This window comes from Poecilia mexicana, unplaced genomic scaffold (genome assembly GCF_051168715.1).
Source record: "Poecilia mexicana isolate PSO_F unplaced genomic scaffold, ASM5116871v1 scaffold_6, whole genome shotgun sequence".
In the NCBI taxonomy this organism is placed as follows: Eukaryota; Metazoa; Chordata; class Actinopteri; order Cyprinodontiformes; family Poeciliidae; genus Poecilia; species Poecilia mexicana.
In genome coordinates, this window is record NW_028263375.1 from 17,334,357 (window position 1) to 17,357,318 (window position 22,962).

Genomic DNA, 22,962 nt, shown 5'->3' on the forward strand with positions numbered 1-22,962 from the left:
TGCCATCAAACATGGCAACCTCCGTCTAAAACAGGAAGTGTTCGGTGGCGGGAAATTTGCTGTTATTATGAAAACGTTGCCAAAGTCAGTTCGATATTCAGACCGACGGAGAGATTCATCCCAACAGTTTCCGCTGAATTTCAACTTTTAACAGCAGATAAATGATTCAAAAGCTGACTGGGCTTGCTGAGATTCATAACGAACAGAGTTTTTAGCCTACTTTTAGTTTCCTTGTGAGGTTTGTCACTTCGAACGGATTATGAAGGCTGAAATGGATAAAATCGTCTCTTTATCCGATGGAGAGAGCACCGTTGAGCTTCAGAAATACCTGTCATCCCTGACAAATGACCAGGTAGGCAGAATTACAAAGTGGAATTGATTCTTTTTTTTTCTTATTTGCTTTTTTTTTTTTTTTGCTTCTTGGTTATAATATCACCTTGTTTTCGTATCATTTTCCCCTTGAATGCTTTTCTAGCTTATTACAGCAATGACCAACAGTGCACTAAGGGGTAAGAAGGTCGGTACCATGCTCAAAGGGATACTTAAAGGTAGGCAGTCTGCTTATAATGAGACTTATCTTCAGTTAAATCGAATTTAAAGCTGAATTGAAGTGGTTCATTGTGCAGCATTACATGCAGTGTGAAAAGAAGTCTGTGCTTTCTTGTCTGTAGGATCTCCCCCTGGTTCCAGTGAAGGGGCCAATCGCAGACTTCTGGTGTATGAGCATCTCATTCCTCTGTGTGAATCTGGGGATCTTCAGGCTGAGGTGGCAGCTGATATCATCGGTCTGCTGATGCTGGAGGTAAAAAAAATAATAAAAAAATAGAATGTTGGAAGTATTGTAGTTTAAAAGTCTCCTATTTGGTATCTCTACCTTTATGCCTTGTAAAATGGATCCCTTTGAACTCTTCCTGGTTGATAGACTATCTGTGTGTAGCTGAAGTTCAGAATAAATCCAGCTGCTATTCTGTGAAGGCCTCAGAGGTTTATTAGAGAACTTTGGTGAATAAATAGCATCACAAAGGACAAGGAACACATCAGACAGGTCAGGGAGAAAGTTGTGGAGAAATTTAGCACAGAGATAAGTTACTATCTGGACACCTAGAGATGTGTCTAGAGTAAATGTATAACTGGGAAAAAACAAAAACATATATCCTTTCCCTTCTACGTCACAATTATACATTACTTTTTGTCTGTTTATTTCATAATAAAACAATAAAATCCGTCAAAGTTTGTGGTTGTAATGTCTTTCTGTGGTTGTAACACAGACTCGCACACTGTCGGGATCATCTCTCGCCAAACTGGCTGCTCTGTTCGTCGACGCCATTAAAGCTGGGAAGATGGGCAGCGGGAAATCGCTGGAGCTGTTTCCTACGATCCTTACCGCACTCGCGGCGTGCGCAGCCTTGTCTTACGGCAAAGGTAAACGCTGGTCGGTTTTCTGAAAGAACACAGAGGCGAGGTATACATTTCAAAAACACGACTTGTTGTAATTACAGGGGAACTCAGTGGCGAAGAATACAAAAAGCAGCTGATTAACAGCCTCTGCTCAAGCAGGTGAAGACGTGTCGGCTCTTATCTAACGCCAGCCGTGTTTCACTAGTTGTGTGCCATCTAAAGAGCTCATAGGTTCTTTACTTTTCATGCAGATGGGATCCACAGTGTGTTATCCACCTGACAACTATGTTCAGGTAAGCAACCTGTCAGTGGCACTTCTTAAGCGGATGAAAATCAGATTACTCTAATGTGACGGATCTTTTGTTGCACGTAGAGTATCTTTTTCTCCTCTGATGTTGCAGTTTTTCCATCTTGCCTATTCTTAGGGACGTGCCGCTGTCCGCAGAGGAGCTGCAGTTTTTGGTCGACAAGGTCCTGAGGATGTTTTCCAAGATGGATCTGCAGGAGATCCCGCCACTGGTTTATCAGCTGCTGCTTTTATCGGCCAAAGTGGGTTTGTTAATAAGTTTTGCTTTTGTTTGAAAGAAATACGTCTACATGAGTTGCCCACTTCTCAATTGGTGTAATTTTTTGGTTTTTTAATTCTTTAATTAGGGCTGTAAGAAACAGATCCTGGACGGAATCGTCAGTTACTTTAGGGACCAGGACGATCGGCAGGAAGAAGAGCAGGAGGACGGAGAGTGAGCGAGTTTTTTCACTCTCTACTCTCCGTAAATGCAGTATTCACTCGTTCTAAGTATTTGAATCCTTGTTTTTTTTTTTTGTTTGTTTGTTTGTTTGTTTTAGGAACTTGCATCTGGAGGTTCAGACTATTCCACAGGACCAGTTGAGGCACGTGGAGGGAACCGTCATTCTCCACGTAGTCTTTGCTATCAGACTGGATCATGAGCTCGGGAGGGAGCTCCTCAAAAGCTTTAAGGTTACAGTCAGCCTCGCTTTGCCATCCGTTTTTCACGATTATTTTCAACATTTTGATCAAACGCGTCGTGTCGGCTGCGCTTATAGATTTGTTCGCGTTTCTGCAGACGTCGTACGGGGACTTGTGTCCGTTCAGCGTCGCCCTGTTGCTCTCAGTAGCGCGCGTCCAGCGATATGAGGAGCAGGTGGGAACAGCTTCCTTGTTTTTACTTTTTTCGGATTAAAATCTGTGTCAAATGTATTTTATTTATTTATTTATTTTTTTTGCTGGTAGGTGTTTGACCTTTTGAAAGGGGCAGTGATTAAGAGCTATAAGGACGAGCAGCTTCAACAAGGTTCGAAGTTTCTCCAGGACCTCCTGCCGGTTCACTGCAGTGTGGCGAAGATGATCCTGGACACAGTGAAGAACAGGTGAGGAAGCGTCTTGTCTTCCACCTGAAGTCTCCGGATTTGCTTTCATTGACGTCTGAACTTAACTAAACTCTCCTTCTCCTTCAGTGTGTTTGGATGGGATCACGTCACTCAGGGATTGGTGCAGCTCGGCTTCTTTCTTATGGACACGTTCGGGCCCAAACCCGGACCGTTTGGCAAGTCCACAGAGGGGCCCGTCACTGCAGCCCGGACCCCGTCTCAGCAGGCCTGCAAGCTGGGAGGACAGATGCTCCTGCAGGGCTTTAAGGTACAGTAAGGTTTACTTTTAGGCATCAGCTGTGTCAAACAAAAAAAAAAAAAGTTTTAATGTCTTCTGAACTTGTTCACATTCTGTTAACAAACTGAAATGTTCCCTAGTGGGATTTTATTAAGGAGGAAAATGATTTAGTTTAGTTGTAGCTTTACTCTTTCCATTTTTAAATAATTGATTGAAAGGTTGTTCTATCATCTAATCTATTTCGGGATTAGGCAAACTCTGAGGAAAACTGTTTGTGCTCCATTTTATTTGTGGGAACCAGAGTAAGCGGGGCTGCATACAAGTCAGAACCCTCCATCTCTGCTCTTCTGTTTCTGCTACTCTGTGTTGGTCTGTCACATAAAATATGTTGAATTTTTGCATCAACTTTGACCAAACTTTTGCTGTAATTGTGTCATGACTGATCTGACTAAAATGTTTCTTTACTTCCTCACTGACCTGTGTTCGTCTACAACAGATGCATGAGCCAATCAGAGGCGAGATACTGGAGCAGGTCCTGAATCGTCTGGTCACAAAGACCGCCTCACCTGTCAGTCATTACTTGGGTAATCGACGTTTCCAATAGTTACGTTGGCGTTTAGATTTAGTGGCGACTCCAGTTTCACCTGAAGATTGAGAAACTAAACATATTAGAAAATTAATCTTTACATTAGCAGATTTTTGTTCCTCTCTGTGCACCTTGGATACAGTTGAAGTCGTTGCTTGTAACTAACACAGTTTTGAATGCTTTGACTTTTCAGACCTTTTCTCTGACATTGTGAGCTCTGCTCCCATGATCCTCCTGGAGTCCTCCTCCAAGGTGACGGAGACATTCGACCACCTGACCTATCTGCCTCTGGGGACCGTTCAGGGTTTCCTGAAAGCTGTCCAGGTACCTAGACACGGATCCCACGTCGAAGATGCAAAGGTTTGTGCAGTTAAGCCATTTATCTCTTGTTTTCTTTTCCAGCCTCTACTCAAAGTCAGCATGTCACTGAAAGATTCTTTAATTTTGGTGCTTCGCAAGGCCATGTTTTCCAGGTATGAGCAGCTTTGCTGTTAATCGGTCACATCCGATAGAGAAATGAATTACCCTACTTACACAGTTGTTCCCTTTCTATCATCCTCCACCAGCCAGCTGGATGGCAGGAAGTCTGCAGTGACCGGCTTTTTGCTGTTGCTGAAAAACTTTAAGGTGTTGGGCAGCATGGCTTCCAGTCAGAGTAGCCAGGCTGTCTCCTCCAGCCAGGTATTGATCCGACATCACGGACACAGACCGCTTGCTTGTGGGGTATTTACAGTCCTTGTAAAACTCATCATGTAGGTCCAAGTGGACGTTCACTCTCGCTACAATTCTGCTGCCAATGAAGCTTTCTGCCTGGAGATCCTCAGCAGCCTGCGCCGCTGCCTGGGCCAGCAGGCCGATGTGCGCCTCATGCTTTATGAGGTAGACATCTTTTGATGGCATGTTTTTTTTTTTTTTTTTAGATTATTTCCTTGCTGAAGGATTGAGGGATCCAGTTCTTTTCTTATTTTCAGGGTTTTTATGATGTTCTCCGTCGCAACTCTCAGCTTGCGAGCTCCATCATGCAGACCCTCCTCTCTCAGGTTTGTACTACACCCTCTTTTTACAAAACAAAGCCGAGCAGCACCTAAACATAGATATAGTAGAGATATAAAAAAAAAAAATTATAAACATGACTTTTGGTAAGTAGCTATTTTCTTGCAGCATCTCCTGACTTTTTAAGATGAACAAACATCTTCCTCTCGTGGAATGACGTGTTTTCTCGTCTTTGCCGTTTCTAAGAGGGGCTAAAGGAAATGTGCCTTTGTGTTGCATCATGTTTGTTCCTGAGGGAAGTGGGAAGTCACTGATCAGAACTTGGTATTTTATTAACATAAAAAAGTAAAGTAAAGTTGCATTAAAAATGTCAGCTGAGCATTATACGGTAAATAATTAAATTTTTATGCAATGTTGCATTAAAACTTACATTAAAAGAGTAAACTTTGCATTAGAAGTGTCATTACTTACCGACTGACACTTCATAACTAAAGTCATAAGCATTTGTGAACACTCCTTCATGACATGTTTATGACGGTGTCCTGTCAGTCTCACCCCTTCAAATAAAGTGTCGCCAATTAAATTTTTTTATTACGCAGGAAGAAAATTATTAGGAAGAGCAAATATTTAACATGTTTCCTCCTTCACAAAGTAAATTTACTCAAAGTAAAAGTTGACGTTTTCTAAAGTGTGAGATATTACGGTTACGGTACCAGTATATTTGGATGGCTCTCTGTGTGTGTGTTTTTTATTAAAATGTGCTTATTAAGCGTTTGCGTCCTCAGGTGAGGCGATACTATGAGCCGGAACAGGACCTGCTTCCTCCCGTCAAACTGGAGCCGTGCATCACTGCTCACGGCGACCAAGTCTACCTGCAGGAGCCGCTGGTAGCCGACGGCCTTCGTTAACGCTTCGCCGTCACGTCTTGCTCGTTGTTGACGAGTCCTCTGAGGCACTTTTCGTTGCTTTTCAGGCGCATCTGGTGAGCTGTACTGTTCACTGCCTGACCTGGCTGCAGAACACACACCAATCTGCAAACCTCAACGTGGATGACAGCGATGATGAGGCGGAGGAAGAAGACGAGGGCTACAAATCTGAATTACAGACAATCTTGGAGAGCATGACAAGGCGCATGATCAAATGTGAACTGGAGGATTTTGAACTGGTAGGAAACCTTTCCCCCCACCCCCTCTAATAACAACATGTCCTTTCAATTAAGAAGCATTTATTTAGTAATTTTACTACAACGCGTAGCTTTGGGATGGACCCATTTATACAACAGCAAAGCCTTTGCTTTCATCGCTGTGCGTCTCCATCCGTGTTGGTGTTTGATGATTAACTTGTGAAGTCAAAGCGGCTTTTGAATCTGGTGCGTTGTCTGCATCGATCAGGACAAATCGGCAGAGTTTTCTCTGGGCTCCAGCGTTGGAGTGAAGAATAACATCTTCGCTGTGCTGGTGATGGGACTCTACGAGGTCCTGATGGAGTACAACTTCATCAGAGCAAACTACAAGTAACTATCAACTCTTTGTCAGGGTTCCTGCAAGGTCTAATCCAACTTTTCTCTACTTAAAATTACATTTTGTAAAGTCTTAGATGTTTATTTTACAAGCCGTCTTGCTGTATGTTTAAGCAGTTCTGTAAAAAATATTCTTGTTTTGCTGTCCACTACTTGTTAAAAAAAGTGTATAGCTAGTGAATCTTTATTTGAAAATAGTCATAATGAAGCTAAGTGTAAGTGGTGTTAAACTCTGGCAGTCTATAAAATCATGTAGCGTAACAAACTGGGGCCAAAAAAATTCTCAAGTCGACAGTTTTATTTCAATTTTAGATCAAATTTAAACATTTTTATTTCAATTTCTCAACATAAAGAATCCACTCGCCGTACAGTGATGTGGTTGGAATAAAACGAGGCGCAGATGCCGAACCCTTGTCTCTGTCCTGCAGCAAAACGCGCTTTGAGGAGCTTCTCGAACTCTTCCACCGCCACCACAAACTGTCTGAGATCCTGAAGGAGAAATCTGGGAAAGGTCGAGGGCCGTCGCACAAAACGCCTCGAAGTTTGCTCTCCATGGGCTTCGTGTCGACTCTCATCACCGCCCTCTTCAGGTAAAACCTCTCGGGGGTTTCCGCACGCGGAGCATAACTCGCAACCTTTTAGTGTCACCGTTTCATAAATCGCTTTTCAGCACTCGGTTATCAATTTACCCGTTGGTAAAGCTGTGTTAAAAGCTTTCAAATTAATGTGTCCAATCTTAAATTTATTTGAGCCAAAACAATAATATTACATTAAACTAAATACTACAAGAGCTCTGGCTAAGATATATGGACACACCTTTAACGTATACATTGGAGATAAAATACGTAAACGTATATAAATTCTTTACAGACTTCAGAAATACTTCAAAATAAAATAGAAGTAAATATATATATATATATATATATATATATATAATTTTTTTTTTAAGTGTTATACATTTATTGTTTTAACTCATCAGTGTTTACAAACTTTTAACTTTGTCTCTCTGTTTCCCTGGGGAAAATTTCCATGGAAAAACAACAAAACTTAACCACATTTTAGTCAAATGAATAAGATAAAGAATAAAATAAGTGAATACAAAAATGTTACAAAAATAACAGTGATTACACTAGTTTTTAACAAATATTTAAATGTATCTGAGCCGTTAAGCTATTCCACAATTCTCAGACTTCCTTTAGCTGCTCTTCAAAATGGGAAACATGATAAAACATGTCATTCAAGTTCAGTAGATGTGCTGCAAGAAATGGCTACCTGCCCAGAATTGGAGCAAACAAGGCTGGACATGAAACAAAAGTTTTTTTGTTTTTTTTTCTTTTCTTACTATAAAGTGGTAAATTATGCAAAATAAAGAAAAATTTGCAAGAACAGTTCAAGTTTTTTTGCGATTAGACTGCTATTTTATTATTCATTTAACATCCGACATCAGTGGCAATAATTGTTGAGTTTGTAGGCATCACAAGACAGAACTAATAAAATGACCATTGCTGTCACTGACCTGCAACTTTCAACCAAGCGAATGTTCTTCTTTCCCAGAGACAACAGTCAAAGCAGAGAGGAGGCTCTGTCCGTGCTGCGTTCAAGCGGGGAGTTTGTGCGTTACGCTCTGAGCGTGGCGGTTCAGAAGATCCAGCAGCTGGAGGACACCGGACACACGGACGGTCCAGATGGACAGCATTCAGACAGGACTTTCCGCTTCCTCTGTGACATGACGAGGTTCAACATCCCCACGTCTTTAAGAGCCTTTTCGACTTATTCATCTTTTGCCGTTTTGTAGTTCTACTTGTCCACTGCTGGGACAGCTGCAGATGACGAGTGATCTCTCCCCGTCTGTCTCGCAGCGTCCTGATGTGGCGCTACACCAACATCCCGCGCGCGGTGGAGGAGGCGGGGAAGAAGGAGAAGCGCTGCAGCTTGTCCCAGCTTTGTCTGGACGGTCTGCTCCGGATCTTCACAACCTGCCAGCAGCGCTGCCCAGAGAAGATGGCCCAGCTGCTCTCTGCCATGGGTTAGAGATGCATCCAATCTGTGACCTTCAGGTCACAAACTGTGGGGGGGAGGGGAGGGGGGGGGGAGTACCAATCGTTCATATTGAAATCTCTTCTAGATGTTGAAGATGAAGCCGAGCAGGACGACGTTGCGGAGATGAACTACTTTTACATCAGACAGTTTCAGGTAGAGGCCTGAAAATTCCTCTTCCTTTACCATTACTTGCGCGACTGATATGTTTATGTGTAAATCTGTATTACTTTCATTGCTTATTGACAGAGGGCGCTGTTCACTCAGTTGAGTGGGGGCGAGGAGGACTTCAACAGCCGAGAAGCCCAGCTGCTGGTCAGCATTTTGACCGTGCTCTCACGTCAGCTAAAGCCTTCTTCTAAACAGGCAAGGTGCACCGTTACATGGACACCGTCTCGCTAAGCGGGGAGTGTTTTATCTAATTGATCTACTTTCAATTTGCAGTTTGTTCAGATGATCACCTGGACTGTGAAGATCTGCAAAGAAACCAGTTTTGGTTGGTGGCTTTTTTTTTTTTTTTTTTTTTTATCTGTGAGCTGGTTGAGCGCACAGGAACCGATCTGGAAGTTAACTCTCTTTCTTTTTTTGTTTTAGAGGACTCTGCGTTCTGTAAAGGGCTTCTGTCGCTTCTCTTCAGCTTGCAGGTCCTCTACAAGACTCCGGCGAGTCTGTTGCTGGAGCTTTGTCAAGACATTCACAGCCAGTTGGGAGACATTGATCAGGTGATGGACGCTGCTACACTTTTTCAGGGTGCGGATGTCCTTTAGAGCGGTTTTAAGTGTTAAACTGGGTGACGCGTTATAAAATATAAGGCTTTCGAACTGTGTAGTTTCCTATCAGTAACCACAGCATCATGTCACCCAGTGGGTGTAAGTTCTGCGTTAACGCTCCTTGTGTGGCAAGATGTGATGAAAAATGTTCTAAAACTTCAGAGTTTACTTCATAAGCAAGATGGTCTTTTTCCTGTACATTTTAGAAAATATATCCAGGATTGTTTACCTATTTTTATGCATTTTTTTAATTATGTTTTTGGTTCCCATCTTACAGCACCACCCACTCTAATTTTCATCCCTTGTTGAATGTTGTCCCTTTAAAAATGAATCTTTTAATGGCACCAGCACATTTTTTAAATTTTCCTAACATTTTACTCATTATATGAAAAACTGATTGTTTTTTGTTATTTTTTTTTTATAAATACCTTCTTTAAAAAGAATATTTTATATTTAATTGTTAAAGTAAATCAGCAATGTGTGTCTCTGGGGAATAAAAACCCGAATAAGACGACAGAGTTTCCAGCTCCAAGCACTGTGAGTAGGATGTGACGGAGGTAGCAGACGGATGCTCCTGGGTCACCAACACCTCATAAAAAAACAGTTTGTTTTGATGCCAGGAAAGCATTTTTAATGCTTAATAAGACTCTTCCGGGACTTTAACTGGAACATTTCGTTTGGTTAGATAAGACTGAAGCCACAAGAACAGAGAAATTCGTCTTTGGAATTTGAACCAGAAGAGATTTCTAAATACTTCTTCTGAAGTTTTGATGGTTTCTTTTCCACCTGCCACAATGACCTAAATCCTAAGAGATCATCTACAGATCTGGAGGGTCTCCAGAGGTAAATCCTGGAGATGTAGCCAAAGATCCCTCTTGCTCCAACCCTAAATCATGTCACAGACGTCGAGGAAGAGTCGAAATGAAGAGCAAAACGGCAACGGTGTGAGTGCCAAGAATTGCGGGAAAGATTTTTTTTTTTAAAAGCAAAAGATGATGCTACACATTTTCCAGAGGAAGGTGCCAATAAATGCGGACGGCGCTCCACCAGCCAAACAATACAGCATGTTTGTTTTTTAATCAACCCTGCTTTGTTTTTTTCCCCCTCTCTAATCAGGATGTAGAAGTGGAGAAGCAGTGTCACTTTGCCATTGTTAACATGAAAACGGCAACAGCAGCAGCAGTACGTATCCGTTTTCCAGCTGCAGGTCTTGGAGTCATTGTGAAATTCCTCCTCCGGTATCTCTAAGCCGTCTCCTCCCGTTTTTGACTTGTAAAATCTCTCCCCAGCTGCTCGTCCTGACTCAGGTTGACCGAGTGCTGGACGAAGTGGACTGGCTCATTGCCAGGAAGAAAAGCCAAACAGCTTCTGAGAAACCCGGCTCTGGTACGATCCCCTTTTCCAAAGGCGCGTAGTTGGATTATCGATCCACAGCCTTCGGACAGTTGAACAGAGCCTGAACTTCTCTGGTTGCAGCCGACGCCTCCCAGGCTGCGGGCCAGCAGGACCCGGTTGAGAAGGCGGTGACCCTGCAGCTGGGAACTCTGCTGACCGCATTAAACGAGCTGGTCCAGACGGCCCTTCTTCCTGGGAACTGCACCGTAACACTGCTGAGAGAGCTGAGTCGCACCTACGCCACCCTCACCACCCTGGTCAAATACGTGTGTATCTGCCCGGCTGATCATTTCAGCGACTGTGCGTCAGTGACCCGGTGTGACGCTTCCTTTTGTCTGTTAAATCTACACTGCAGTACATCCAGGCGTGTGCCAGCCAGCACGGGTCACTGCCAAGCAGATTTGAGAAACTGGTAAGTCTGAAGTTTTACTACTTGGTTTTAATGTCCTTTATAGTTTTTTTTTATTTAAGGCTTCCTCTATGCAGGTGAAGCTATCCGGTTCCCACCTGACCCCGCAGTGCTACTCCTTCATCACTTACGCCCAAGTATAGTCACCATCAGTTTGGTGTTATAAAGGCCAGCCTCGTCCTCCACAGGAAGCATTAAGTTTTTCTGTTTTTTTTTTTTTTCCTTGGTTAGAGTGGAGAATCCAACCCTGGCGATGACAAGAAGAAGAAGAAAAGGAACGAGGTGAACGCTGCTGCGTCGGTGAGGAATTTAACCGTGTAGAAATGAATCGCCAAACCCGACGTGGCTGAGAATCTGTTGTATCCATTTTTTAAAAATGGTGCAAAAGCAACAGAGACGAATGTGAAGCAAAATCCAAGAGCTTTGTAAAGATAAACTCTCAAGGACCCGGGTATCACTGCGCTTGGTTAGCCAGATAACATGCCTGATCAAAAAGTCAAAGAAAAATCCGTGGAGGATTTTAACAGGAAGTTTGGAGACCGTAGACGAGCTGGAGGAGGATATGGGTTTTGAATTAATGAGATCAACTTTGCAGTGATTAGTTCACAGGCTTTCTATTATTGTTGATTTTGAATATTTACTTTTCTCTCGGCAGGCAAAGCTTCTCCGTGAGACAACGGCCATCCCCAACCTGATCTTCAGCATCGAGCAGTATGAGAAGTACCTCATCACTCTCTCAAAGAAGTCAAAGGTCTGTTTAAACCGGTTTAATAAACAAAACACATAAATATTTAACAAGAAACTCGTGTGTGAATTGGGGCTCAACCGGCATCTTATGATTTGTGCTCGTTTTTTCAGGTCAACCTGATGCAGTACATGAAGCTGAGCACCTCGAGAGATTTCCGCATCAACGCCGCCACCTTGGATGCGGCCCTGCAGGAGCAGGAGGAAACCGGGGAGGTCGGTGAAAACTTCACATGATCCCTCAAATAGATTTATCCCTGATGTGACAAAAACCTAAAACATCCTTGCGATTTTAGTTTTCAAGAGACCCGTCCGTCAAATGTGGCTCGTCTTTCTTATTTCTCAGACTCAGGAGTCGCAGGACGCAGAGGAGAGCCAGGAGCCCAAGCGGAAGAAGAGAAAACAGTGAGCTGGAAACGACTCCTTTCCTCGACATCACGAACCTGCCGGTCAGCAGGAAACGGCTACCTGCCTTTGCTCAGGGAGCCTTTGGTGATGCTGAGGATTTGGTTCATGTCCAGGGCCTCACCTGTGGAAAGTTTTGCACACTTTGTTTAATAATCTGTTATATGTATGTCAATTCATTAAAAGAAGCATCTTTTAAATATGAAGTGAACAGTTTTATTTAATTAAAATAGGAATTAGTTTCTTCCTGCTTTTCATAATTTAGACAATTTTCAACAATTCAGCTTCTTTTGCTGAATTTCCCCGATAAACAAAACTTGTTTGTTTTTGAGTAGAAGATGGTGTAGGCGTAGCAGAGAACAGTTTTCACTTTATAACACACTAACGTCAGGGAAAGATTAGAATGCACACAGTAAGAGTCGCGAATACAACTCCAAACCACTAAGTGGCTCGGAGTTTTATTCTGAATCCTTTTGGCAAAATAAATAGTTCCTGTTGCATTTCAGACTTCCTCCTGTCTTTTCTGTGGATGTATTAAAAACATTCTTTACTGACCAAAATGTTGGCATTTAAAGACAAAAGGACCGGAGCTCACCAGGTGGAATACCGTATCGCCTCTCCATACCGGCGGGGTTGGAAGGAGTCACACAGTCCATAGTAACTTCCTTCCTCAGACATTGGTCAATGTCGACCGCGCTGAAGAACGCCACCGACTGTGGAAGGTCCTGCATGCCTAACGCATGGGCAAACATACACCTGTAATTAAAAAAATTTAAAAAAAGCAATGATAAATAAACTGTGGAGCGATAATGAAGACAATCAGAAGTGTTCTGCACAGTGACCTTGTCAGCAGGTTTGTGATCTGCAGTGCCAGCGCTGCTCTGTAACGATCTTCGCTGCGGACGAGGTAACGCACTTCGTCGTGGATGCTGACGCAGAAACGGCCGTCGATGTTGTACTCCTCGAAGAGCCACTTCATGGCCACCAGCATCAGGTGCAGGTAGTCCACCGCGGAGCTCTGGACCGCCCAGTTCACTCTGCTGGTGATAAACTGGAAAGTCGAATTAGGATTTAGATGAGAACAAGGGGCGCACTGAGAAATCAGCATGAGACTAAAAGTTGACTTAATGCTGGATCAGTCAATGCAGCATATATAGGCTACACCTCCTCTGCAGAGTGGAAGATATTACTGAATAAATAAAGAGTCGGCTGTAATCACTATCAGTGAGATGAAGCCTTAAGGATCTAAAAAAACAAAAAACTGCATTTTTAGCATGGCTGCTGTTAATTTGGACGACCACAAGAGGGCGATAGACTATAACAGAAGGCTCCTGATGAAAAGCCATGCTTTGATTGTAAAACATGCATTAAGAAATACTGGCAGCTTCAGAGTCAGAGGTAAGGATCCACATATTGTACAGAGAACACACAGACTAATAATTACTGTTAGCTATGCTAGTTGCTAATATAAAAGACTAAAATATCTGTGATTCTTTTGCCACAGTTAAACAGGGTTTCACTAGTATTCAAAAACACAGTGTGACGTCACCTGTGGTCCTAATAAATTGCAAGAAGCAGCTTTTTGTACAGTCGTGCTAAATAATGAAGGATTTAGCAATCGTAACACATGAGTGATTGGCCAATGTTCTTTTTTATTAAAAGAAACGAATGAATATTTGAGAATGTGGCGGCACGCTTCACATTTTCATGGAAGAAAAAAGGAGAAAGAAATGGAATCTGTCCAGTTTGGAGATGCGATGGAATACCTTTAACTTTGTGTGATTCAGAATAAGTCAGCACTGCAACTGTAGTTTTTTTTTTTACTTAGCATATACATTTTATAAATAAGGTTTTGAATATCAAGAAAGGGAAAATATGTATTTGTAAAGTTCTGAAAGAGAAATTGGATAAAACTGGTTTTAACAAGTCAAAACTACAAAATTTTGAGAAACCTTTGATTAATCTGTAACTTTCTGTTTCCCTGATGTTTAAATACAATATGACGCAGAGTCTTATTGTTGTATGCTCTCCAAGGCAGGAAAGACATGAGAACGTTCCATTCTATCAAAGCGTGTGTTCATCTTCAAGTTCTATAAAAACAGCATCCAACTCATAATACGGGAACAAAAACACATTTATTGCTGACGTAAGTACCAAAAAGATTCAGTATGTCATATTTGACGGCCCATTTATATTAATAATGAACACAGCATTAGTTTTTTTTTACTGTCTCACCTCATCTTTTACGGCCTTGGGCTCCAGAGCTCTGCTGATCCTGCAGCCTAGAACAGGAGTGGCCGGCTGCGCTGAATGAGCGATGCTCTCCAGCTTGTTGAACATGTCCGACTCCGTGCCTCCGGCCCAGACGCGTTTGGCCACAACGTCCCACTTCTTTCGCCGGGAGCTGAGACGTTACGGCAAGCACGCACGGAAGATGAGAGGCGGCGGTGTCCAGAGACGGAGTAGCGGAAAGCTACTGAGCTTTGATTATACTCGCTCTGTTACCTCTGCGACGCAAGTCTACTGATCCTCCGCAGCTCCTCCAACGAGACGCTTCCATCCTCCTCCCTTTGCACATCTATGCCCAGCTCATCGACGAGCCACTCGCCCTCCTCCGATAGATGGTATCTGACGAGAAAAATATATAAAAACGGCAACCGCCTCCAACTAACTCCAGCTGAAACCTTCTCCGTTCACGCCGCTGAGCTCACCTGCGTACGCCCTTGGTTAGAGCATACATCTGCCTGGCCTTGCTGGCAGCTTCTGTCTGATTGAGGCGGTGGTTGAACTGCATCAGCAGCCTCTCGGCAAACGGCTGTCCTGCCCCGTATATCCGCCCGTAGTTGAACACCTTGGCGTGTTCTCTGCTGATGCCCACAGCGTCTGCGGTCCTGCTGTGCAGGTCGGTCCCCTGACTTTTCTTTCCTTGAAGGGTCATCCAGCCAAATGCTGTGCAACCTTGGCCCACAGATATTCAGGCAAGATTGCAAGTAAAAAACTGCATTTTTTTTTTTTTTTTTAGTAATGCAGCCCAATTTTATAGGGATTTATTTTACCGTGCATGCCAGCAAAGTGAGCCTCTCCGAGTACAGCAGCAATCCAGAGCTCCTGAGAGTCTACGTCTGCTCCAACCAGGTGATATCCAGGCGGTACCTGAACCATGGCTTTCATTTCACTGCCTACCCGGTCCCTCTGAGGAGGAAACAAAAGCTGATTTTAAATATAATGTCATTTAGTCTAAAACCGACTAGGAAACTGATGATTTTACACTCTTCAAACAGGCTTATAATATAAACTAAAGCATAATATGGCCACTACCATGATCAACAGCTGGTAATATGGTTTAGAAGTCTCATCCAAAAATGTTTTGTTTTTTTTCTCTTCAAATGAAACAGTTTGAGAAAAAGCATCATTCGAACTGCTCTTTAAAATGTTTGTCAGCTTCTTGCAGACTTTGTCCGACTTCTTACATCAGCTCGTCTTCTTACCCGAGCATTACTGGCGGTCAGCCATGTTGGCTCCACAGCCCTGCGGGTCACAGTCCCAGCTGTGATGACCTGAGGCAGGATGGCCCCATACTGGCCCTCTTCATCATAGTCCTTATGCCTTTCGGAAGACCCAAAGTTAGATGCATAATAGTTTTGTTTTTGTTCCTGGAATGGCAAAGCGCCATACACACCTGCTGACGTTACGAGGAAGTTCTCCTTTCCGTAGCCACAGCACCATCTGAGAACTTTGAGGAGGCAAAAGTTAAACCCACGTTCAGTTCTGGCTGTGATCCGAACAGCAGATGGGTGGGTACCTTATCCGTTTGTGAGCGTTCCTCCAGAAAGACATCATCTTGTTGATCTCCAGAGCTCGTGTTGCGTTGGTTCCACCTCTCCCTGCTCTTAACGTACCGTCCTCCATTTTAGCCAAGAAGTCCTTTGAAAAAGGGCTGCCTACATTGTTGTGATTACCGTCCTGTTGGAGCGATTAGTCAGAGTGGGAAAAATAAATAAGTAAATAAAAAACAGCCCAATGGAGCCATTAAGGGCACCAAAGTGAAATTAAAGTTGCTCACCTTGTGAGGTAATTTAAAAAACCAGCAACCTGGAATATCTACGTCGTTGTAGGGGCCGTTTCCATGGTGATAGTGGCAGCGACTCTCCTCGCTGAGAGAAAAGGGATCGTGGGACTGCTGGTAAGGGATAAAATGAGTGGAATAGAATAAATCCCAGCTGAAAACGTAACGGGCCAAAAAAAATCTAACTCCATAACAAGAAAGAACTGGTCGGTCCATACTGACCGTCGTCAACTTTTTCTCGTTTTTTACCACTCTGGCTCCGTTTTCTTCTGGGAAATGTTCCAAGGAGCTCAACTCCTCCACCTTTAAGCGCAGAAAAACACAAAACATATCACAGTCAGTACAAGTCATCGCAGAAAATGTAGACACAAATCAATCAAATTTTATTTGTATAGCACATTTCAGCAGCAAGGCATTTCAAAGTGCTTTACATAATAATAAAAAAAACAGCATGTGACATTGAATAAACAGTAAGAAAGAGAAAGAGATTTTGAAAAAAATAAAAAAATAAGAAATTAATTACTCATAGCAATACTGACTGAAGAACCAGAAGTCAAAATGAGCTAAACAATCATATTAGTGCTTCCTTGGGGGGACAAATATTTAAATTAACACTGTAATTCTTTATTTGTTAAGCACCTTCGTCCACACTGTGCTGTCGGTCCACACAGGCTCATCTGAAGGGTTTAGATGCTCAGGCTGCTCCTTGCTGTTCTGCTCACAATATTCTTTATATATCCTTTCAATGACTCTGTGAAAACACACGTTTAAAACTGAGGTTAAATGATCAGCACAATAGTAGGCAATGAGTCTCGTTGCAGAATATTGTTTTACACATAAATTAAAAGGAGGATATCCTTAGCGGAAGATGAATATTAATGACTAAGAACAATATTTCACAAAAAAAAATGAACATTTTCCTGTGCAGTCCGTGTGTCGAGTCTTTTTACTCGAAGAGCACCAAGTCAAGCACCTGTGTGGGCACAGAGACTCAAGATTTTCCTCCTGAGGATTCAGATTATCCCTCCGCCCGGGAACCAGGTATCCCCAGCCGTGTTTCTCCGTGTAATGCAGGGGGAAGCCGTCCCACGTCAGGCCCATCAGTTTCGGCGTCAGCCTCATCTGCAGGCTGATGAGGCTGGCTCCCGGCGACCAGCTGTCTTCTGACATCTTCTCACACAGCTTACGATACCACCTAGAGAGCGTCGGGTCGAAGAAGGAGAGGCTTTCAGAAAGAAAAGAGGGAAATGCCCAGTAACAGGTGACTGTGGTGTTCTGGAATAATCTTACGCTGGATGTCCAGGAAGATGTTGCCTTCTCTTAGGAAGACGACTCACTGTTTCCTTGAGTTTCTCAACGGCCAGCCTGCTGGAGCAAGGACCTGCCATCTCCTCCTCAGATGGCGGGCCTGGGTCTGAAAAACAATAACCAGCTGCTTTAGTTTTTTTTTTTTTTTTTTTTTTGGGACCGTCATTAACTTCAAAAACTTGCAGTAGTAAAATAAAAATTTTAAAGAAATGACATACCATCTTCCCAGTCTGGAAGCGGAGTGGAAGTCTTTGCTTCAGCTGCTTTTTTGGAGTTTTTCGTCTTGCTGGCAGCGACTTTCTTCTGCTTGAACTCCTGAACGTCCCACTCAAGATCCCAAAGCCAGGGGTCTTCTTTGTACCTTAAAATATAAACCATGTGATTTTTTTTTTTTTTTTTAATCCATAACAGCGTTGCATAGAGAGTTATCAATCTAACAACCCAAAGAGCCCAGCCAAATAAAACTGATCTAAAGCTGCGAGGGCTAAATGACCCTTGAAAATAATAAATGAAACCATTTGAAATTTGGTTCCATTTTGGAAATAAGGAACCACCATGAACGTTCCATACTTACGAAAATAACATGAAAAACCTAATAACAAAACTTTCAACCTTATAACAAAACTACTAGTTTTATTTTGGAATTTCAATTTAAATATTGCATAAAATTACATAGAAAAATCCCCAAAACAACTTTTTTTTTTTTTTTTTTAATTACTGTCATATTTGAAAACATTGCTTGGTTACTTATCATTTCTGATCCCAGCTATTAAGAGTGGGGGGTATAAAGGGAACAGATGAGTAGATGACATGTAAACATATGGCCTATCCAGAAGTATTACCTTAAGACACAATCTGAAATAGAATGAAATGCTATAAGACAGCCAACAGCATGGGACTTTATCAGTTACTCTCTGACCGGTCATCCTGCAGGAGTTGACAGGCATCGTCGGCTAGAATCATCAGAGACTTCTTCATCTCCCTCTCAAGCTCTTCGTAGACATCTTGGGAGTCCTCCAGGTAGCGGTCCCAGTTCTGGTTGACGGGAAGGTAGCTGACACCCATCTCCAGCATCCCAGCAAACGTCACTGGATGCGGACACCTTACCAAATGCAGAGGAGGCGATTAAGTTTTTCACAGCAGCGAAAGATGACTCTTCAAACTAAATACATCATGATATGACTCCAAAACACCTAGGAGGACACCAAATACAAACAAGCAATACGAGACAGAGATCATCTGTCCCTGACCTCTAATCTAATACTAAATCTTACAAATTTACTGCCTGAAAAACTTACACTTTTCAACATTTTGCTGCGCTGCACCCCCAAATTTTAACATATTTTATTTTGACTATAATTTACGGGACAAAAATACACAATTTTCAACATTTGGTTTAGTTAAACGAGACCAAAACTGATCTTTACAACCAACACACAAACTATGTGTGGCAGAAAACTAACTCTGCACATCATACTGAACACACAATACTAACAGTGAAACATGGCAGTGGCAGCATGATGCTGCTGGAATGCTTTACTTCACCATAAAGAATAGCCCTAGTGCAGATGCTCTCCGTTCAATCTGACTTAGCCCGAGTGATTTTGCAAAAAAAGAATGGTAAAAAAATGTCCAGCTCTAGATATGCACTTGGAGCTGTAAATGCAATGAAATGTAGTTCTGCAAAGTATCGACTCAGAGGAGCTGAAAACAGTTGCACACTTCATTTATCGGATTTTCATTTCCAACCACTGTGCAACGCGTGCAAGTTGAAGGGGTATAGATGCTTTTGCACAACTTCTGGTGTTTATGTTCGTGGGTCTGCCAACCTCTCCATGAAGAGGGGCAGCTGCTCTGTGAAGACCTGCTGCGTGGCCTCAACATCCAAAGCGCAGTACTGCATTAGCTCCTGTAGATGGCAGCAAAAGCACATTAATACTCCATAACTCCAGTTAATATTCAAACTTTTTATTTATTTCCAACCTGAAAGTTGTTCCTGACGTCAGCCATCGTTCCTTTCACAAAAATGTCTCTGGCCTCTTTCTGCAGTGGCGGCCCTCCCACATATAGAGCATGGACGTCGGCTAGATTGTTAATGCTGCTCATGTCCACCCAGGCCCAGGAGCCAATCTGTCAACAAAACATGGAGTTTTTTTTAATGCAAAAAAAAAACAACAAAAAAACAACTTTACAAAATCAAAATTCAATTTATAAGTTTTACAAGTAAATTAGAGTGAAACAACACAAACCATTGGGCCTTCCCTCTTCTGTCCAGCTTTCTTAATGTGCTCCTTAACCTCCTGAAGGCCCCTCTTCTTACCCAGCTTGTTGGCCATCCACAGCGTGCGCTGGAAGGCCGTCAACCCAGAGATGGCCATATGAAGGCTCATGGTGTCCATGAAGCGTGTATTTGGGCCCTGAATGCAACAAAATGGATGCCTTAGTCGACATAAACTGACAGATTAAAGAAAAGCACAAAAGAACAACGAACCTAACCTTCAGAAGGTACTGCTCCTTGATGAAAGATCGATCAAAGCTGACGTTGTGACCCACTATGAGCCTCTCCTTCCACTGACCGCCTGGAGGGCGGGAAGAGTTAAACGGCGTCTCCAGGGGAATGAGGTCTGCAAGAGTGAGCTGGTTTGACCAAGAGTACCGCTCCTCAATTAGACGCTTACTGCACCAGGAGTACCTGACGAGACAAAGGAAGTTAGACTCTCAGCACACACACAGTGCCTCGCACTGCTTAAAAGTTGTTCACAAATTTATCAAGCCGTGACTAAAAACTTCAATGTATTTTTATTTGAATTTAAGTGACTGACAAAGATAAAGTAGTGAATAACTCTGAAGTGGGAGGAAAATAGCTTTGAAATACATTTGAGAAGGTTTGTTAGAGAACAAAGGGCATCATGAAGATCAAGGAGCCCAGTGGGTAGGTCAGAGGTGATGTAGTAGAGAAAGTTTAGGGCAGGTGAGTCTTCAAGATGTTGACTATGACAGTCCGAATACATCAACATGCCACATATTGCATATAAGCGAGCCACATTTCAAAATAGTCATTTGTAAAAAAAAATAAATAAATAAATAAAAATGTATTGAAAACCATGATTCCTTTTCTATAAGCTTCGTAGTTATAGGTTTGTTTGTGTTGGTCGGTCACCTAAAATCTCAGTTGTGGTGGGAATGTGACAAAACGTGAAAGCATTTAAGAGTCATGAAGGCAAAATAACCACAACGGTTTTCCCATTTTCACATGTTATATGTTGATATTTGTTTCTCACCAGTTGGTAGGAGAAAGAGCGACAGCCAGCGTAGGGCACTGCCCCTCCGTTGTGCACACCTCCACATCAAACACTAGCGCGGACTCGTCTGGGAAATCCACTTTCTGACTTTCCCCACCAGGCCCATAGCGGGTCCAGCCCACCTCCCAGCTCCATTCCTGAGGCATGGGTGGGGGGTCGGCCTGCTGCAGCTTCGAGGCGGCCTCCAGGTAGGGAAGGCTCTGCTTCTCGGCCAAGATGCGGAAGTGGTCATCTATGTTTTTCCCAAACATCCGCGGAAGCTTGAGGTCGACATCAGGCAGCAATGAGGTTTCCTTCCCCCACAGATTGTGATTCTGCAAGTGCCTTATGCTGCGCTCCACAGCTTCCTCCCTGTACTCTGGCTCAATGCCACGAAAGATTTGCTCGTGGAGGTTTCTGGAAAGCATCTGGATGTTGAGGGGGTTCAGGCGGGTCTCCGTCGAGTCCTCGCCCTGCTGTGAGCAAGGTTTGGTGGAGTAGAAGGACCTTAGACGCCTCCATCGCAGAGAGACAAACGTCCTCTTGAGAGGACAGCGTGACAAATGCAACATCACCTCATGCGGACGTCTCACCAGAGCTGTAGGACAAGCAGATAGCAACAAATTAACCTCACATGACTTCTTTGATAATGAAACAATATCCAGAAGTATAAATTTCCACTGTCAGATTTCACACAAAAAAAAAAGCTTTCAAAAAGTGTACTGAAGAAAACACAGCAAATTCTTCCTTGGGTGTATTTGGATCAGTGACATCATACGTGTCACAAGAGCTAAACTGATCAGCTAACTGTTACATCAGACCCAGGGAGACTTTTGACATATTTCAACATAGATTCTGAAGCATCTGAGTTGTGTTGAGTTGTGTTTAGGTAGAATGGGTTCTGGCTGTACATGTCTGAGCCAGTGTTTAAGTCTGAATCTGATCAACCCCAATGAAAGCCAAAGCTGAAGCAAACCTACACGACGACAGCAATCACCACTAGAACTTTACCTTGTACAAATCTGTTGATATACTTGGTCGAATTTTTCATTATAATTCGCATGATTCTTTGTCAGTCATAAGATCAATGACAGCCATTAAATTGAATTTGCTTCACAACCCGCTTAGGGTTGGGGTTATCGCTGCTGCTTACGATCTTTTTTCTACCTCACTTTTTTCCTTCTATTCAACTTTCTATTAATATAACTGGATGCAACTTTCAGATGCATCCCTGCTTCAACACACCTGAATCAAATGAATGGCTCGTTATCAGGCCTCTGTAGAGCTGATCCCGGTCTGATGGAGTAAGGATACTTCTAAAACTTGCAGGATGGTAGCTCTCGAGGACTGGACTTGGGCACCCCTGGTTTATAGGTACCAGCCTCCTCGCAATTCTAGGACCTCTGCAAATACAAATGAGCCTGAATTCTTTTTCACCACAAAAACAGTGTTTACAAACTCTGCTCCCACGTGTTAATCTGTAATCATTAAACGTAGCTTTTTTTTTTTTACTCGGTGACAGAGGACAAGAGAGAAACGCACACTTTAGCTTACTTGTTTCAGGCGGTGGGATTTATTGTGAAGTCCGCCTGTAACCGAACGAAGGCATCTTTGCGTCCCATCCAGTTTGAGTTTTAACACTAAATCCAAAAGTTTAAACTATAGCGACACCACGCGGTCTGGATGATTCATAAACCTTTAAGACGCGTTAAATAAATACATAGGATAAAGACTTGTACGGAAATGACGGTTCTTGTTTCTTTTGCAAACCACTCCATACGCACGTCATCCTTTATAAAAACAAAACGGAATAACCAGCTAAATGGTAGACATTGATATTTGTGAATGTTCACATATCTGTACGTCGGGGCCGCGTGGCCTAATGGATAAGGCGTCTGACTTCGGATCAGAAGATTGCAGGTTCGAGTCCTGCCGCGGTCGCATTTTTTTATTTTAACCTTGATGTTTGTGTCAAGTCTTTTCATTGATTTAAATAATCCCCGAGCTGCATGTTCAACCAGCCAAGCATTTGACATTACAGACAGTGGAAACTGTAGAAATGATTAGATTTATTTTGACATATGGAATCTGGTTTCTGATGTGGACTCAAAGGCGGAGGACGCCTGGTTGTCGGTCTTGTTTTAGTGCTGCACTTGGCCCTCTCACCCCACTGGATTACTTTGCACATACTATTTGCAAGTACGGAGCGAAATGCATTTTCTAAACTATAAATGCTATTTTAAATCATTTGTGGTCTTTTAATTTTTTAGAGGATCATACTGCTGGCGGGCAGGAGGGGGAGTAGAGAGCCGCGGGGATAAGTGGCACTGCAGTAATAATTGGTGGTTTTACTCTTTAGCAATTGCTAGAGTTTGCTATTATTCATATTCTTTTGGTGTACCATACGTAAATGAATGGTTTTTA

General features: G+C 42.8%; 2 protein-coding genes and 1 non-coding gene across 6 annotated transcripts; 2 read left to right on the top strand and 1 right to left on the bottom strand.

Moving 5' to 3' along the window:
* The first annotated feature begins 9 nt into the window (after window positions 1–9).
* On the top strand, window positions 10–12,089 carry fanci (FA complementation group I). Its single transcript, XM_015003206.2, has 37 exons — window positions 10–352; window positions 476–548; window positions 672–802; window positions 1,269–1,422; window positions 1,500–1,557; window positions 1,650–1,691; window positions 1,824–1,947; window positions 2,053–2,138; window positions 2,245–2,377; window positions 2,484–2,561; window positions 2,651–2,787; window positions 2,875–3,055; window positions 3,522–3,609; window positions 3,805–3,935; window positions 4,014–4,084; window positions 4,178–4,292; window positions 4,368–4,490; window positions 4,583–4,651; window positions 5,390–5,491; window positions 5,578–5,769; window positions 5,996–6,117; window positions 6,552–6,713; window positions 7,678–7,857; window positions 7,983–8,149; window positions 8,249–8,316; window positions 8,410–8,526; window positions 8,605–8,656; window positions 8,755–8,882; window positions 10,047–10,112; window positions 10,220–10,316; window positions 10,407–10,591; window positions 10,681–10,737; window positions 10,812–10,871; window positions 10,966–11,034; window positions 11,390–11,485; window positions 11,593–11,694; window positions 11,825–12,089. The coding sequence occupies exons 1-37, from the start codon at window positions 260–262 to the stop codon at window positions 11,885–11,887; spliced, it is 3,972 nt and encodes a 1,323-aa protein (XP_014858692.2). The 5' UTR covers window positions 10–259; the 3' UTR covers window positions 11,888–12,089.
* polg (polymerase (DNA directed), gamma) lies at window positions 11,487–22,194 on the bottom strand. 4 transcript variants are annotated; one of them, XM_088006334.1, is made up of 24 exons: window positions 22,093–22,194; window positions 21,784–21,941; window positions 20,539–21,136; window positions 19,754–19,949; window positions 19,507–19,674; window positions 19,241–19,387; window positions 19,087–19,166; window positions 18,177–18,359; window positions 17,476–17,618; window positions 17,240–17,363; window positions 16,923–17,144; window positions 16,589–16,700; window positions 16,172–16,252; window positions 15,947–16,063; window positions 15,686–15,846; window positions 15,563–15,616; window positions 15,372–15,489; window positions 14,940–15,075; window positions 14,595–14,841; window positions 14,389–14,511; window positions 14,119–14,287; window positions 12,726–12,934; window positions 12,479–12,639; window positions 11,487–12,007 (listed from the first exon to the last, which is right to left on the bottom strand). In XM_088006334.1, exons 3-24 carry the CDS (start codon window positions 21,108–21,110, stop codon window positions 11,943–11,945), a joined length of 3,588 nt encoding a protein of 1,195 aa, XP_087862460.1. In that variant the 5' UTR covers window positions 21,111–21,136; window positions 21,784–21,941; window positions 22,093–22,194; the 3' UTR covers window positions 11,487–11,942. The 4 variants fall into 4 exon arrangements, with proteins under 4 accessions (XP_087862460.1, XP_014858696.2, XP_014858695.2 ...); XM_015003210.2 differs by lacking the exon at window positions 21,784–21,941 and having other exon boundaries at window positions 22,093–22,182; XM_015003209.2 differs by lacking the exons at window positions 21,784–21,941; window positions 22,093–22,194 and adding an exon at window positions 21,550–21,744 and having other exon boundaries at window positions 15,947–16,060.
* A 212-nt stretch (window positions 22,195–22,406) lies between these two features.
* On the top strand, window positions 22,407–22,479 carry trnar-ucg (transfer RNA arginine (anticodon UCG)). The gene has a single exon. It is a non-coding gene; the product is annotated as a tRNA-Arg (tRNA).
* Window positions 22,480–22,962: the final 483 nt, after the last annotated feature.

Bases quoted from the DNA above. Each gene is read 5' to 3' on its own strand.
- fanci (XM_015003206.2), top strand. From the start codon at position 260: ATGAAGGCTGAAATGGATAAAATCGTCTCTTTATCCGATGGAGAGAGC. The intron at 2,562-2,650 runs GTGGGAACAGCT...TTTTGCTGGTAG, and splicing joins TCCAGCGATATGAGGAGCAG to GTGTTTGACCTTTTGAAAGG. The intron at 5,492-5,577 runs GTAGCCGACGGC...GTTGCTTTTCAG, and splicing joins TCTACCTGCAGGAGCCGCTG to GCGCATCTGGTGAGCTGTAC.
- polg (XM_015003207.2), bottom strand. From the start codon at position 21,601: ATGCGAATTATAATGAAAAATTCGACCAAGTATATCAACAGATTTGTA. The intron at 19,950-20,538 runs GTGAGAAACAAA...TTGTCTCGTCAG, and splicing joins GCTCTTTCTCCTACCAACTG to GTACTCCTGGTGCAGTAAGC. The intron at 12,935-14,118 runs GTGAGACAGTAA...TCGACTTTCCAG, and splicing joins CCAAGGCCGTAAAAGATGAG to TTTATCACCAGCAGAGTGAA.